Source organism: Psammomys obesus, unplaced genomic scaffold (genome assembly GCF_907164565.1).
Source record: "Psammomys obesus unplaced genomic scaffold, mPsaObe1.curated_primary_1811, whole genome shotgun sequence".
NCBI classification, from domain to species: Eukaryota; Metazoa; Chordata; class Mammalia; order Rodentia; family Muridae; genus Psammomys; species Psammomys obesus.
Genome location: NW_026585742.1, coordinates 5,698,211 through 5,711,757, shown reverse-complemented (window position 1 = coordinate 5,711,757; position 13,547 = coordinate 5,698,211). Strand labels below are relative to the sequence as shown.

General features: G+C 39.2%; 1 protein-coding gene across 1 annotated transcript in view; it reads left to right on the top strand.

The window, feature by feature from the left end:
* LOC129670520 (cadherin-related family member 3-like) overlaps nt 1-13,547 on the top strand; it is a 68,439-nt gene that overhangs the window by 8,695 nt on the left and 46,197 nt on the right. Inside the window, exons 2-3 of the mRNA XM_055599029.1 lie at nt 1,821-1,992; nt 4,821-4,909. Coding sequence (XP_055455004.1) covers nt 1,821-1,992; nt 4,821-4,909 — 261 coding nt within the window. The remainder of the gene's footprint in view (nt 1-1,820; nt 1,993-4,820; nt 4,910-13,547) is intronic.

Here is a 13,547-nt window from a genome sequence, read left to right as displayed (position 1 = left end):
ATATATATATATACATATATGTATATATATGTATATATATGTTAATTAAGTAAATACACACAGGTATACACTTATAAATATTACCCGAGCAATAAAATACAAATTCTCAGATAGGTGAGAGTATCAGACAAGGACATATGATTTATTCAGGGCTCTTTAAAGAAGTTTTGCAGAATGGACAGGAATTGAATGACTGAATGAACGAAGGAGAGAACATTGCAGGTTGTATGCAAAGGCCCCATAGACAGAAGGATCCTGCTGAGGAGACAGGACTGAGAGATCAGTGTGAGAAGATCAGAACAGGGATTTGGTGAGAACGCTGACTGCTAAGGAGATGAAGGACAGAGCTTGTGGGTTCTGGGACATACGTTGGGAAGTGCTACATATTATATACTTCTAATAAAGCCTTATTGGGTAAAGTTAACACAGGCATATTGCTCATTGTAAGAGATCTGGGTTCTCTAAGATCAGGGTTACTTAAATATACAGCAAAGCCACTGCATGCCTGGTGCTCACCTGGTCCTTCCGCACCTGTAAGAGGACTCAGTTGTAATGTCACCTGCAGAGCAATGCAGTTGAGCTGCCCTACACTGGTTTGGCTCCAGGCTGTGGTTCTTTCTTGTGTTCCTCAAGCCCCTAAGGACAGTGATTAGAAGAACTATATTCCATCAGGGCAGAAGGAAAATAAGAAGATAAGCTTGAGCCCATGTGTGCAATTTAATAGTCATGTCTACTCATAGACTATTGGCTGAAGCAATTCATATGTTCTAGCTATCAGAACTGCAAAGTCACATGGCAAACATCAGAAACAAACAAAAACAACAACAACTTCAGAGTGGCAGAAAAGAGACATGATCTGCTGGTGCTGCAAAAGGATCGCTCTAGCCTCTGTGGGTACATCTTCTAGAAGGACAAGGGAGGCATTTAATAGGACCCGGTGTCCTTACCAAGCCTTGGGATTGTCAGCCCTTCACATTGCTTCCATTATGAAATTAGTGTAAAAGGCTATCTTGTACTTGTTCTCCATTCAGCTTCTATTATAAGCCCAACCTGAAAAGTTATGCCGAGACTACGTTGTCTTGCTGATCTTTGTTGCTGCTGCTTTTATAATCATGAGGTAGATCGACGAGCCTATTTTTCCTCTGTGATTCCTCTAGGTACCAGCAATATGAACCTGGGGAAGTGACCTGATTTTCTGTGTTTCTGTTTTGTTTTCTGTAAAATGAGATGAACAGTAATCATATTACCTCACCCAGGCTCTTAGAACAATTCCATGAAATAATGTATGTGAAGTTCCAAATTGAGCTATATCTCTATGTGAGCTATAATGTCTCAACAAACTAACTAATGAACTAACTAACTAAAACAAAAGATCAAATCCAAACCAAATAAATAACTAAAACATCATAGACTAGGTAGCATTAAAAGCAGATTGATTAAGAGATAAGTTCGTAGCACAAACAAACATACATGCAAATGAAGACCCACTTTACTATAGTACAGTAAGAAGGGGCACACTCTGTTTTATTTAGGGCTTTCTTTAGCCCTGGCTGTCCTGGACTCACTTTGTAGACAAGGCTGGCCTCGTGCTCACAGAGATCTGCCTGTCTCTGCCTCCCTGAGTGCTGGGATTACAGGTGTGCGCCAGCGCCACCATGCCTGGCATGCATATATATAAAATATGCAGAAGAAAGGATACATACATATATATATATAAATATATATGAAAAAAATATATGAAACTATATATATGAAAAAAATATATATATATAAAACCAACCATTTGATCCTCCATTATTGTGCTCTTTTTAACATTTTAGATATTTATCACTGGAGTACCCAAGCTGGACTTTGAGATGGTAGCACTCTATTCCTTGACAATATATGCCAAAGACAACCATGGGGCAATAGCATCCCAGACCATTTTTGTCGAGATTGAAGATGTGAATGAGCCACCTGCATTCATTGGGTCTCTTGCCCATGATGATCAAGGTACCAAGGGTCTGTCTGGGGGAAAGGAAGTCCTGTGGACATAGCTGTAGGTCCTATGCTCTATGTCTTATGTGCTTTCATGGTGTTCTGGCTATAAGGCTAAAAGAGAATGATAATTAAGAACAGTTGGGCTGCTGTGATGGCTCAGCAGGTATATATATATATTTGTAATGCAAGTCTAATGACCAAAATTTGATCCCTGGAACCCACAATAGAAGTAGAAAACTGACTCCTGAATGTTGTCACGTGAACATCATACACATGTTATGAAATATGCATGACCTCTTAAACACACAAACATGCACACACACACACACCATAAATAGTTGATGTGTTTTGGGCCTTGACTCTGTACAAATACCATCCTAAAAGCTTTAAGTGGATTGCTTTGTTTAACAGTCACAGCACTAGCGGTAAGTTCTATTCTCTTAGTCTCACTGTGGAGAAAATAGACTTAGGTGAACTAATTTACTCAAACCATTCATGTATTTGTTTAATCATAGTATACTAAGGTCAATATCTTAAATGTGTCTAGTTGATGAACTAGAAGCTTCATGACACCTGTGGTGATGTCTCTTTTGTTCCTTGCTCTCTTACCACATAGGTGGTTCATTCTCTCATTCTTGACTCTCTTTCTCATTCTATTAAGTCAAATATTTAACTCTTACTTGCGGAAAAATCCAGACGATTCAACTAAAACATGAAATGGTTCAGTTGTAGGTATGGTTACTAACTAGACTGAATTACTTATCTTGAGTGAACCTCAGTCTCTTCATTGCTATGTCTTAGATGCGAACTATTCCCCATAATCTCATGTGGTTCAATAATGGTCCCAAGCTGGTGGCACTGTTTCAGGAGGTCATGAACCTCTGGGAGGTGGAGCCTTGCTAGAAGAAGCAGATCGTTTGAGGGTGGGCCGAAAGTTATACTTACTAACTGCCCTCTGTTTCCTGTTCCTGGAGCAGTGAGGAGGTAATGTGTTCACTTCCACAGCTATGGAGCCTCCTGCTGCCATCCTTCCCTTCCACAATACACTATGTCTCCTAAGCAATCAGCCCAAAGAGGCCCATCATCCGTTATAGCTTGTCAGGAATTTAGTCATAGCAAGCAGAAAAGTAACTAACAAGATCATTGATTCAAATGAGATGTCAATCCTGCCTTGATGCATATTGTGGTAGGGCAACTGTTGCTGTCAAAAGCAAATTGGGGAGGAAAAGGGTTATTTGGCCTACACTTCTGCATTGTAGGCTATCATTGAAGGAAGCCAGGACAGGAACACAAACAGGGCAGGAATGTGGAGGCAGGAGCTGACGCAGAAGGCATGGAGCGGTGCTTGCTCTCTATGGTTGATTCAGCCTGCTTTCTTATAGAACCAAGGACTACCAGTCCAGGGATGGCACCACCCACAATGGGTTGGGCCCTCTTCCATTAATCAGTAATTAGGAAAATGCCCTACAGCTGGACTTATGGAGGCATCTTCTCAATTGAGGTTCCCTCCTTTCGGATAATTATAGCTTGTATTAAGTCAACATAAAACTATCCAACACAGGACACTGGGGTGGGGGCAGGCTAGAGAGATGGCTCAGTGGTTAAGAACACTGCTCTTTGAGAAGTCCTGAGTTTAATACCTGGAAACCACAAGGTCCTGCATTCAATTCCCATTTACATGGTGGTTCACAACCATCTATACTGGGTTCTGATGCCCTCTTCTGGTGTACATGCAGAGAGAGCACTCATATACAAAACAAACAAACAAATCTTTAAAGAAGGCACAATACATATGGTGCTTTGAAGTGCCAAATATTGTGTGCACTTAACTTCATAGCAGTTAGTGTCTCTTCTTTCTCCTCCCCAAACACTGGATGAAGCGATGCATGGAGTCAAGGTCAAACCATGCTCTTTTGACTTCTCAAACAGTGAGCCAGGTGCCAGAGTGCTTGTGAGTTGGAAGTGTAGGCCCATGTGGCTCTGATTCTAGTAGGCTTAAGACCTCACTGCTATCCACAGGTACTGCTTTCTTCACAAAATAGGGTGGCAATAGGTCTGAATGTTCCCTTCTGGATTCAAGTCTCGCACTTTCCAGCTTCATTAATTCACCCAGAGGCTCATAGGTTTGCAAGCTTGCAGCTCCCACAACTGTCTTAAAATGTAGCAGCTGAGCATGTGGGGCTCAGTGATAAAGCGTGTGCTCAGCATATGTGAGCCTGTGGTTGTAACCCCTAGCATTCTCCCCATGATACATGGGAACAGGGAAAACGCAAGGAGAAACACACATTGAAACAATGCTGATGTGTATAGCCTTGGGGCTTGTTAGCAATTTTTAAATCTGAGTAGAACTAGACTGATAAAAATCATCATTGATAGTGCTTAGCTATCAGTAAGTATTAAAATTGTTTAATATTGCTGTTATTTAAAGGGGGAAGAGGGTAGAAGGGTGAGACCAGGAGGAGAGGAATGAGGGGAATGCGATCAGGATGTAAACTGAATAAAAAAGTAATAGTAAAATTACAAATCCCCTTCCTATGTGCATGACTAATATAAACAATACAATGTCTCATTATCATTATTGTTACTACTAGCTTAACTGGAATCACTGTTTAAAGCATCCGTATTGAGTAAGCACAGTACTTTAAGATTTTAATTTTTGTTATTATATTAATTATATATAATAATGGGTTTCATTGTGATATTTTCATACTTGTACATAACATAATTTTTGTCATATCCACCCCCTGTTCTGCTTTATCCACACATAAGTGAATGAGGTGTTTTGGGATTTAATACTGGTGAGACTCACAGAATCACCTCTCTTGTACTTTCTTGGGCAGTTACTGAGATTTATATCACAGAAGACACTGCCCACGGCACCATCATTTACAAAGCAGCGGCCAAAGACCCAGAGGATGCTGTATTGGAGGTAATTTGTCTTTTGGAACAAAGACTGTCAATGCCTGGTAGTTTATATGAGATTACATTTAAATATAAAAGCATAAAACAATCAAGTGATTTATATCCTCCAATTAAGTCTAAAACATGCTTCTGCCTTAATTAGCAGGATTTTTCAGGTGAAAATGATTGAAGTTATCTAGGTAATTGTTTCCTTCCTAGTCATCTCGTTCTGTGTAGTCAGACTTAGCGTAACCCTCATATACTTTTTTTTTTAAATTTTTATTTTTCTTTTTAGTTACAATTTGTTAACTCTGTGTCCCAGCTGTATCCCGCTCCCTCATTCCCTCCCCCTCCCCAACTCCCTCCCTGGTCTCCTCCCTGTTCCTTTCCAAGTCCACTGATAGGGGAGGACCTCCTCCCCTTTCATTTGACCCTGTTTTATCAGGTATCTTCAGGGCTGGCTGCAAAGTCCTCCTCTGTGGCCTAACAGGACTGCTCCTCCCCTGGGGGGGGGGTCAAACAGCCTGCCCTTGAGATCCTGTTAGAAATAGTCCTTGTTCCCCTTACTTTGGAAAACTACTTGGTTACTGAGCTACCACGGGCCACATCCGAGCAGAAGTTCTAGGTTATATCCATAGATGGTCCTTGGTTGAGTGTCAGTCTCAGAAAAGACCCTGTGCCTAGATATATTTGGTACTTGTAGAGCTCCTATCCTTTCCATATCATACTAACTCCCCTTCTTTCATATGATTCCCTGCACTCTGCCAAGGTTTGGTTATGAGTCTTAGTGTCTGCTTTGAAACACTGCTAGGTAGAGTCTTTCAGATGCCTTTTGCGGTAGACTCCTGTCATACATTCAATGCATATCCCATTTGTCTTTCTAAATGAGGATTGATCATCTTCACCCATGTCCACTTTCTTGATTATCTTCTTTAGGTGTGTAGATTTCATTATGTTTATCATATCTTGTAGGTCTATATAAGCGAGTATACACCAAGTTTGTCTTTCTCCTTCTGGGATACTTTTAAAGAAAAGATGTTGAGACATTTCATTTCATTTTTAGGTATCTTGGCTGTACCTTCTATAGAGAAACAAACCCAGCTTCCTGAGATTAATGTGTATTTAAAAATGTTTGGTCTTGGTCCCAGGCTTCTTAATACCCTAGAGAGGGAAGAAACTTGGAACCAAAAGGTTTCAGTTTAAGGTCTGACTTTACCAATGGAGACCATTTTCTACTTCTGCTCTACTATTGCAACTGTTACACTGTGGAAGTGCCACTTGCCTGCTTTGTCTTCTTTTGTATGGCTCTCATTACAATCAAACATCACAAAGAACATGAAAGTAGTTTTTAAATTTTGAAACATTGTGTAAATGGCAGGATTTATAATACTGTCTTAATTTTTGAAGCCATATGAAATGAGTATGGCATTAATCCAGGATGTTTTTGACTCATGGGTTGACAGGCAAGAATAACATGTTTTAAAATTTTAATGTTGTATCTCTTTTCCAAACTGGCAAAAAAAAAAAAAAATGAGAGGCTTATTCATGTTGATACTGTATTTTTGACATTTGCAAGTGACTGGCTTCTTCTCCAAGGCAAGGAGTTTTACAAAATTTTATTTGTGTAATAGATGGCCACTCAGATCTGGGATAGTGTCCACGTGGCTTTTAAATTACAATGGAACACTATGTTTGTCAAGATCTCCCACATACATTTGTCTCTTTCTCCTCCCAAGCACAATGCCACCTCCAGGATGGGACTAGAAAGGTCACAGTTTCCTTTACAACATGCAATTAAACAACCTAATCATGCATATTGCTCCAAATTAACACATTCCAGATTATAGTATGAAAACCAGGACCTAGCAACAGTAGACACATGAGAATCAGAGAGCACACAGAAATTGCTTTCTTGGGGTTCTTTCATTATAGCTTACCCACAATGTTGACATTTTAGCATGGAAAATATGTGACAGTCCAGTAGGTTTTAGTTGTGACTCTAACAAGCAATCCAAATGACTTACTAGGTAATTAACACAAGCAATTAATTTAAATGATGGACTCCTGGTAGCTTGTTCATACAGATTAAATACTTCTGGTCCTGGCCCTATACTTTTCTCAGAAGAGAATTGATTCTTGGGACACATTTGGAAGGCCCATGTAATGTTCTTTGTGAATTTTACCAAACATGGAATGACATTTCAGTAGTGACATAGGCTGTAGAAACTTCCATTTAGACACACTCCTACAAACATCCTCTGACACAGTAGAGGAGACCAGATGTGTTATTTCAATGCCACCTTCATTTGTTTAAACCTTTATATTGATACAGAAATAAACTAGCTTTAATGTGGAGAAGACTTTACCACTCTTTTGAGGCCTGGCAGATAATGATGATGACTTTAATAACTATCATGGTGGGCATGTATTTATGTGATTGAATCCTAATGGTATCATTAAAATAAACACTGTCATTTGATCTGGTATAACCTAATGAATCAATATCGAAAACATCATGTCTTTAATTTATAGACAAGGACATTTACTTAAACAGGAAGTAGTAGAATTAATTCAAATCTGTGCCCATCTGTTTCTAAATCCTGTTGTTTCCTATACCACTAACAGTTCCCAAAGTGTATTTCATAATACCAAAGTTCTATCTTATGCACCATGAGAGAAATGAAAGATCACGTGACCTTGGAATCTTAGAGATGTTATCTACATATCTTTTAAAAATTCACATTGTACAGTCTATGAAATGCTCATAGGAATTGTCTAATAGAGGTTTGGTTTTTTTTTTTTAGTAAGTTTTGTTTTAATTATTTGTCCATCATACTTAGAAACATATCATGTGTTATCATGTGTAATGTTTAGTTAGCATTTCTCAGTGTAGAAAGTTTAATTTTGTCTTACTCTAAAAGCAGACATGATGTGATATATCATTGGCATTGTCATAATGATGAAAGTAAAATTTTAGGTGAGGATTCTGTTACAGACTAAATGTTAATGCAATGAGGCTGGATTTCATCTGCATTCAGGTCCACCTGAACTCTAGGACCAGGTTTCTTCCTGCTTTGCCACCATCACCTAGGGTCCTAGGGTATAGATTAAAGATACCTGATATTGTAATATCTGTTGTGAAGCAGCAGATATAATCCAACAGAGTAAAAGTGGGACTACTCATAATAAAAACACAGTAAAAGTGGGACTACTGTAATAAAGAAAATATGAACAAAAAGAAAAGCAACATTTTTCTACTGCTCATCTGGGCAAACTGCTACCTTAAGACTGGAGGGACTAGGAAATCCAGAATATCACAGCCTAGCTCAGCCTACATGGGGCAGAAGGCCTGAGCCTTCCAGAAAGACACATATGAATTATTAGAGGCTGAGTGAATTCACACAAGAGTGAAAAACTGGGAGCAGTTTTGGTCAGGAACATACCTTCATAGATTTTTTTAAAATTTTTATTAATTATACTTTATTCACTTTGTATCCCCCCATAGCTTCCTCTCTCCTTCCTTCCCAATCCCTCCCTCCCTCTCTCCCTCCCCCTTCTCCATGCATTCCTCTTCCCAAGTCCACTGATAGGGGAGGTCTTTCTTTCCTTCCTTCTGATCCTAGTCTATTAGGTCTCATCAGGAGTGGCTGCATTGTCTTCCTCTGTGGCCTGGTAAAGCTGCTCCCCCCTCAGGGGGAGGTGATCAAAGAGCAATCAGTTCATGTCAGAAACAGTCCCTGTTCCCATTACTATGGAACCCACTTGGACACTGAACTGCCATGGGCTACATCTGTGTAGAGGTTCTAGGTTATCTCCATGCATGGTCCTTGGTTGGAATATCAGTCTCAGAAAAGACTCCTGTGCCCAGATTTTTTGGTTCTGTTGCTTTCCTAGTGGAGCTTCTGTCCTCTCCAGGTCTTACTATTTCCTATTTCTTTCATAAGATTCCCTGCACTCTGCCCAAAGGTTGGCCATAAGTCTCAGCATCTGCTTTGATACCCTGCATGGTAGAGCCTTTCAGAGGCCTGCTGTGGCAGGGTCCTGACTTGTTCCCTCTTTTCTCCTTCTTCTGATGTCCATTCTCTTTGCCTTTCTGAATGGGGACTGAACATTTTAGCCAGAGTCCTCCTTCTTGATTAGTTTCTTTATGCACAGATTTTAATAGGTTTATCCTATATTATATGTCTAATATCCACTTATGTGTAAGTATATACCCTGTGTGTCTTTCTGCTTCTGGGATAGCTCACCCAGGATGATCTTTTCCAGTTTCCATCATTTACCTGCAAATTTCATGATTTCCTTGTTTTTTTTTTTTTTTTTTAATTGCTGAGTAGTATTTCATTGTGTAGTTGTACCACAATTTCTGCACCCATTCCTCAGTTGAGGGGCATCTGGGTTGTTTCCAGCTTCTGGCTAGTACAAATAAGGCTGTTACAAATATGGTTGAGCAAATGTCCTTATTGTATACTTGAGCATCTTTTGGATATATGCCTAGGAGTAATATAGCTGGATCTTGAGGAAACACTATTCCTAATTGTCTGAGGAAGTGCCAGATTGATTTCCAGAGTGGTTGTACAAGTTTACATTCCCACCAGCAATGGAGGAGGGTTCCCCTTTCTTTACATCCCCTCCAGCATGTGTTGTCATTTGAGTTTTTTATCTTAGCCATTCCAATGGGTGTAACGTGAAATTTCAGGGTCATTTTGATTTACATTTCCCTGATGACTAATGACATTGAGCATTTCTTTAAGTGTTTCTCTGCCATTCAATATTCCTCTATCAAGAATTCTGTTTAGCTCTGCATCCCATTGTTTAATTGGATTACTTGATTTGTTGCTGTTTAACTTCTTGAGTTCTTTATATATACTGGATATTAGCTCTCTGTTAGATATAGGGTTGGTGAAGATCCTTCCCCAATCTGTATGCTGTCATTTTGTTCTAATGACAGTGTTCTTTGCTTTACAGAAGCTTTTCAGTTTTATGAGGTCCCATTTATTGATTTTTGCTCTTAGAGCCTGTGCTGTTGGTGTTCTGTTCAGGATGTTGTCTCCTGTGCCAATGAGTTCAAGGTTCTGCCCCACTTTTCCCTCTAACAGGTTTAATGTATCTGGTTTATATTGAAGTCTTTGATCCACTTGGACTTTAGTTTTGTGCAGGGTGATAAGTATGGATTTATTTGCATTTTTCTACATGTAGACATCCAGTTAGACCAGCACCATTTGTTGAAGATGCTATCTTTTTTTCATTGTATGGTTTTGGCCTTTTTGTCAAAGATCAGGTGTCCATAAGTGTGTGGGTCTATTTCAGGGTCTTCTATTCTATTCCATTGATCCACCAGTCTGTTTCTATGCCAGTACCATGCAGTTTTTAGTATTGTCGTTCTATATTACAGCTTGAAATCAGGACCTTCATAGATTTTTTAAATCAAGGAACTCCACCAGATTGTCGTGGATATCAAGAAAAAGCACCATATATGTCAGCAGAATGAAAGGGGATTATCTTGAAGACAAAAATAAAAATATCCTCAAGCCCTTATCCATGCAAAGCTTGACTTTCCAGAAGAGAGAAGGGATATTTTGATGGAGTTTTCCCCATCTGAATATACATTTATATTTAAATGTTTATGTATGTATATGTATGTACATATACACTTAAACATATTCAGGCCTCAGAAAACCAAAAATAAAGTGTTGTAGTAAATTAAAAAATGAGTTGTTGGACATTATAATTATTATTTATTATTAGCCCTAAGATTATTAAGATGGTATTATTTAACCTGCTATCAAAAATAATAAGACACAGACACCTGCTAGTTTTATAATTGCCTTATTTACCTTGGGCCTGGCAGATATTTCACTTACACTGTCTCAAAAATCTCAACCATCCATCTCCCATCCGCCATCCATTGCCATCTGCCTTAATCATTCTCATCTGCATTTCCTTCCATACATAATCCCATGGTACTTGCTTGTATTCTTCATCTGTGCCTTTTCACTCCATTGTTGGAGTACTTCCTCTCAGCCATGTGCGGTTTTTTTCTCCATGCTAACCTTCTTCCTCTTCTCTTTCCATCCAACCAGACTGCATCCAGTGATTCACTGTCCCCTTGAGTCTTAGCCACGCCTTCCCCATTCTGCCCTGCCCAGGTATAGGCTGTTTAATCAACCAATCAGATATGTCATAGGCAGGTTTACAAAACAAGGGTAGGTGTAATCAGATCTTGAGGGCCAGTAGCATCCATCAGACCAACCTCCAACAATAAAGAAATGATGGGGTGAAGAGATCCCTCATCAGACCTATAGAAGAATAAAGGTAAAAGTTACAGCAGACGTTTCATTGAAAAACTGCAAGCAGTGCTGCTGCTGAGGGCCGTGTTGACCTCCGTGGTCTGCGATGCCTTTGGAAACCATGTTGATATCTGCAATCCTTGCTGCCACTAACAATCAGGTTGAATCTGTGATCTGTGCTGCTTCTGGAAGCCACACTGATATCCGTGATCTGTGCTGCCACCAGAGGCTGTGCTGACTTCTGTGATCCATGCTGCTGCTGGCAATCATGCTGGCGTACATAATTCATGCTACCATCTGAAACCATATGGAAGTCTATGATCCTTGCTGCCTCCAGCTGCTATGGGCAAGAAAACTTTTTTTTTTTTTGCAGTAATATTGATGACTTATAACTGAGAATGAGAGACGCTGAAGGTTTCTGTGGCAGCCACCTTCCTTAAAGTAACAGTCCAGACAGGAAAGCTATTGAAGAGAGTTCTTAGAAATTGTGTTAGAGATGGTGAAGTGTAGCACTTCACACTTAACGGGTTGGTAGGGGAGGGGTTGGGTTCAGTTTCCTTTAAGGGGCTGGGTATTTGACCATGCTGCAATGAGTATATGTGCAACACAAATTGGACTTGGTGATTTGAGGGTAGGCGCAAGGGTGGGAGGGCGGACCAGAGAAGAATGGAAAGAGTGTGATCAGGGCACATTGTATGAAATTCCCAGTTAGTGAAAAAGAAATTATGTTGGAGAAAAACATGCAAGAGAGACTAAAATGAAGTATTTTAAAACTTTTAAGAAAAAGTTTTAAAATTTAACAAGATATATATATCCAGTGAAATTATATCAAGTCATCAAGTTGAATACCTTAAAGTATACTTATATAAGATACACTTATCATAAAATACACGTATCTACCTTAAGTTTCAAAAACTAGAATTGAAAGTTTAACACAAATGAGAGCAGACATTACTAACAAATCTACCCTTCACAAAGTGCTAAAAAAGTGTTGTATGTGGAAGTTCATCAGAAAGAGAGAAATACATCAGAAACACAGGTCTTCACAAAGAAGGCCACAGAGAAGAAATGAATGGAAATGTAAGTATTCTCCATTTTCTTTAACATAAGAGCTAAGTTTAATAGTGACAAGGCATTGTGCTCTTACAGCACATGGAAGGTAAAAGGAAAGATGATATCCTGTGTTGTAGGAGTGAAGAATTATGAATGCCCAGTTACAAGTTGCCTGCACCAGCTGTAAAGTGACACAGTATTATTTGTAGCTGCGTGTAGATTAGTTGAAATGTATTTTGGAAATTCAGAAAAAAAACAACTAAAAAATCATGTAACTTATACACTATGGGAGAAAAATAAAGTAATAGAAAATATTCAGTGTGAATAATAAAGAGGGAAAAAGAACAAATATAACTCATGGAAAATAATTATGACAATTTTAGATACTAATTCAAGTAATGTAAAATTCAAAGAGATTGTCAGGGTGAATTAAAAAAAAAAAGTAAAGCCTCAATGGTATGTTGTCTACGTGAACCTATTTTAAATATAAAAATTGACATTGGTTAAAAGCAAGAGTTTAGAGAGCAACAGCAAACCAGGTAAGGATGGAGAGGGCACCCTAACTGCAAACCAAAGGTAGGCATGCAACTAAGCCGTGTTTGTGAGAACAAGCCACGGATGCCTTGATTTCATCATGGGATGATTAAAACTTGCCAGAGAGAACCCTCCTATCTTCATGTATCATAGTCACAAGGCTGGGGGCAACAGACAGTCATTGTTGTGGCTATCACTTGAAATCTCCCTGTGGAGATTATCTAGATGTCTCACTGATTTTTCTCCAGCTCCACCCTGATGCTCTGTATTACACACCATCCTCACCACACAAACCTCTTCACCTCAGCCCAGGAGACCTCATCGTTCCCAGAAACATGGCAGTGACAGTACTGATACTGGGGATCAGCATGTACCTGTCTTGGTTATTATATTAAAAGTTAGTTTGAAAGTCAGAGCACATTGTCTCAACTCCAGTCTGCTTAAATAAAACCTCTGCTAGAACCATATAAATGCTTTGGAATAAGAAATATGACAGAGAATACCATATTCAACATTTGTTGGTCCTTTGCCCTTCTTAATGGTGAAATGAATGTATGACCCAAAGGGTAACTCCCTTAGTAACATGTCCTGCCTACTGTGTTTACGTAAACAGCCAATGATCTTTGGGTGAAAATAAGTCCAGGCTCTCTGATGATAAGGGGTGAGAGTGTAGAAAGAATGACACTGGAATGTGTTAAGGCTTTTTTCACAAATAAGATTCAACTAATTCAAGGTACGCAGGTTAATAAATCTCAGGACATATATATTAGAATATGTAATGGTATTCTGAAT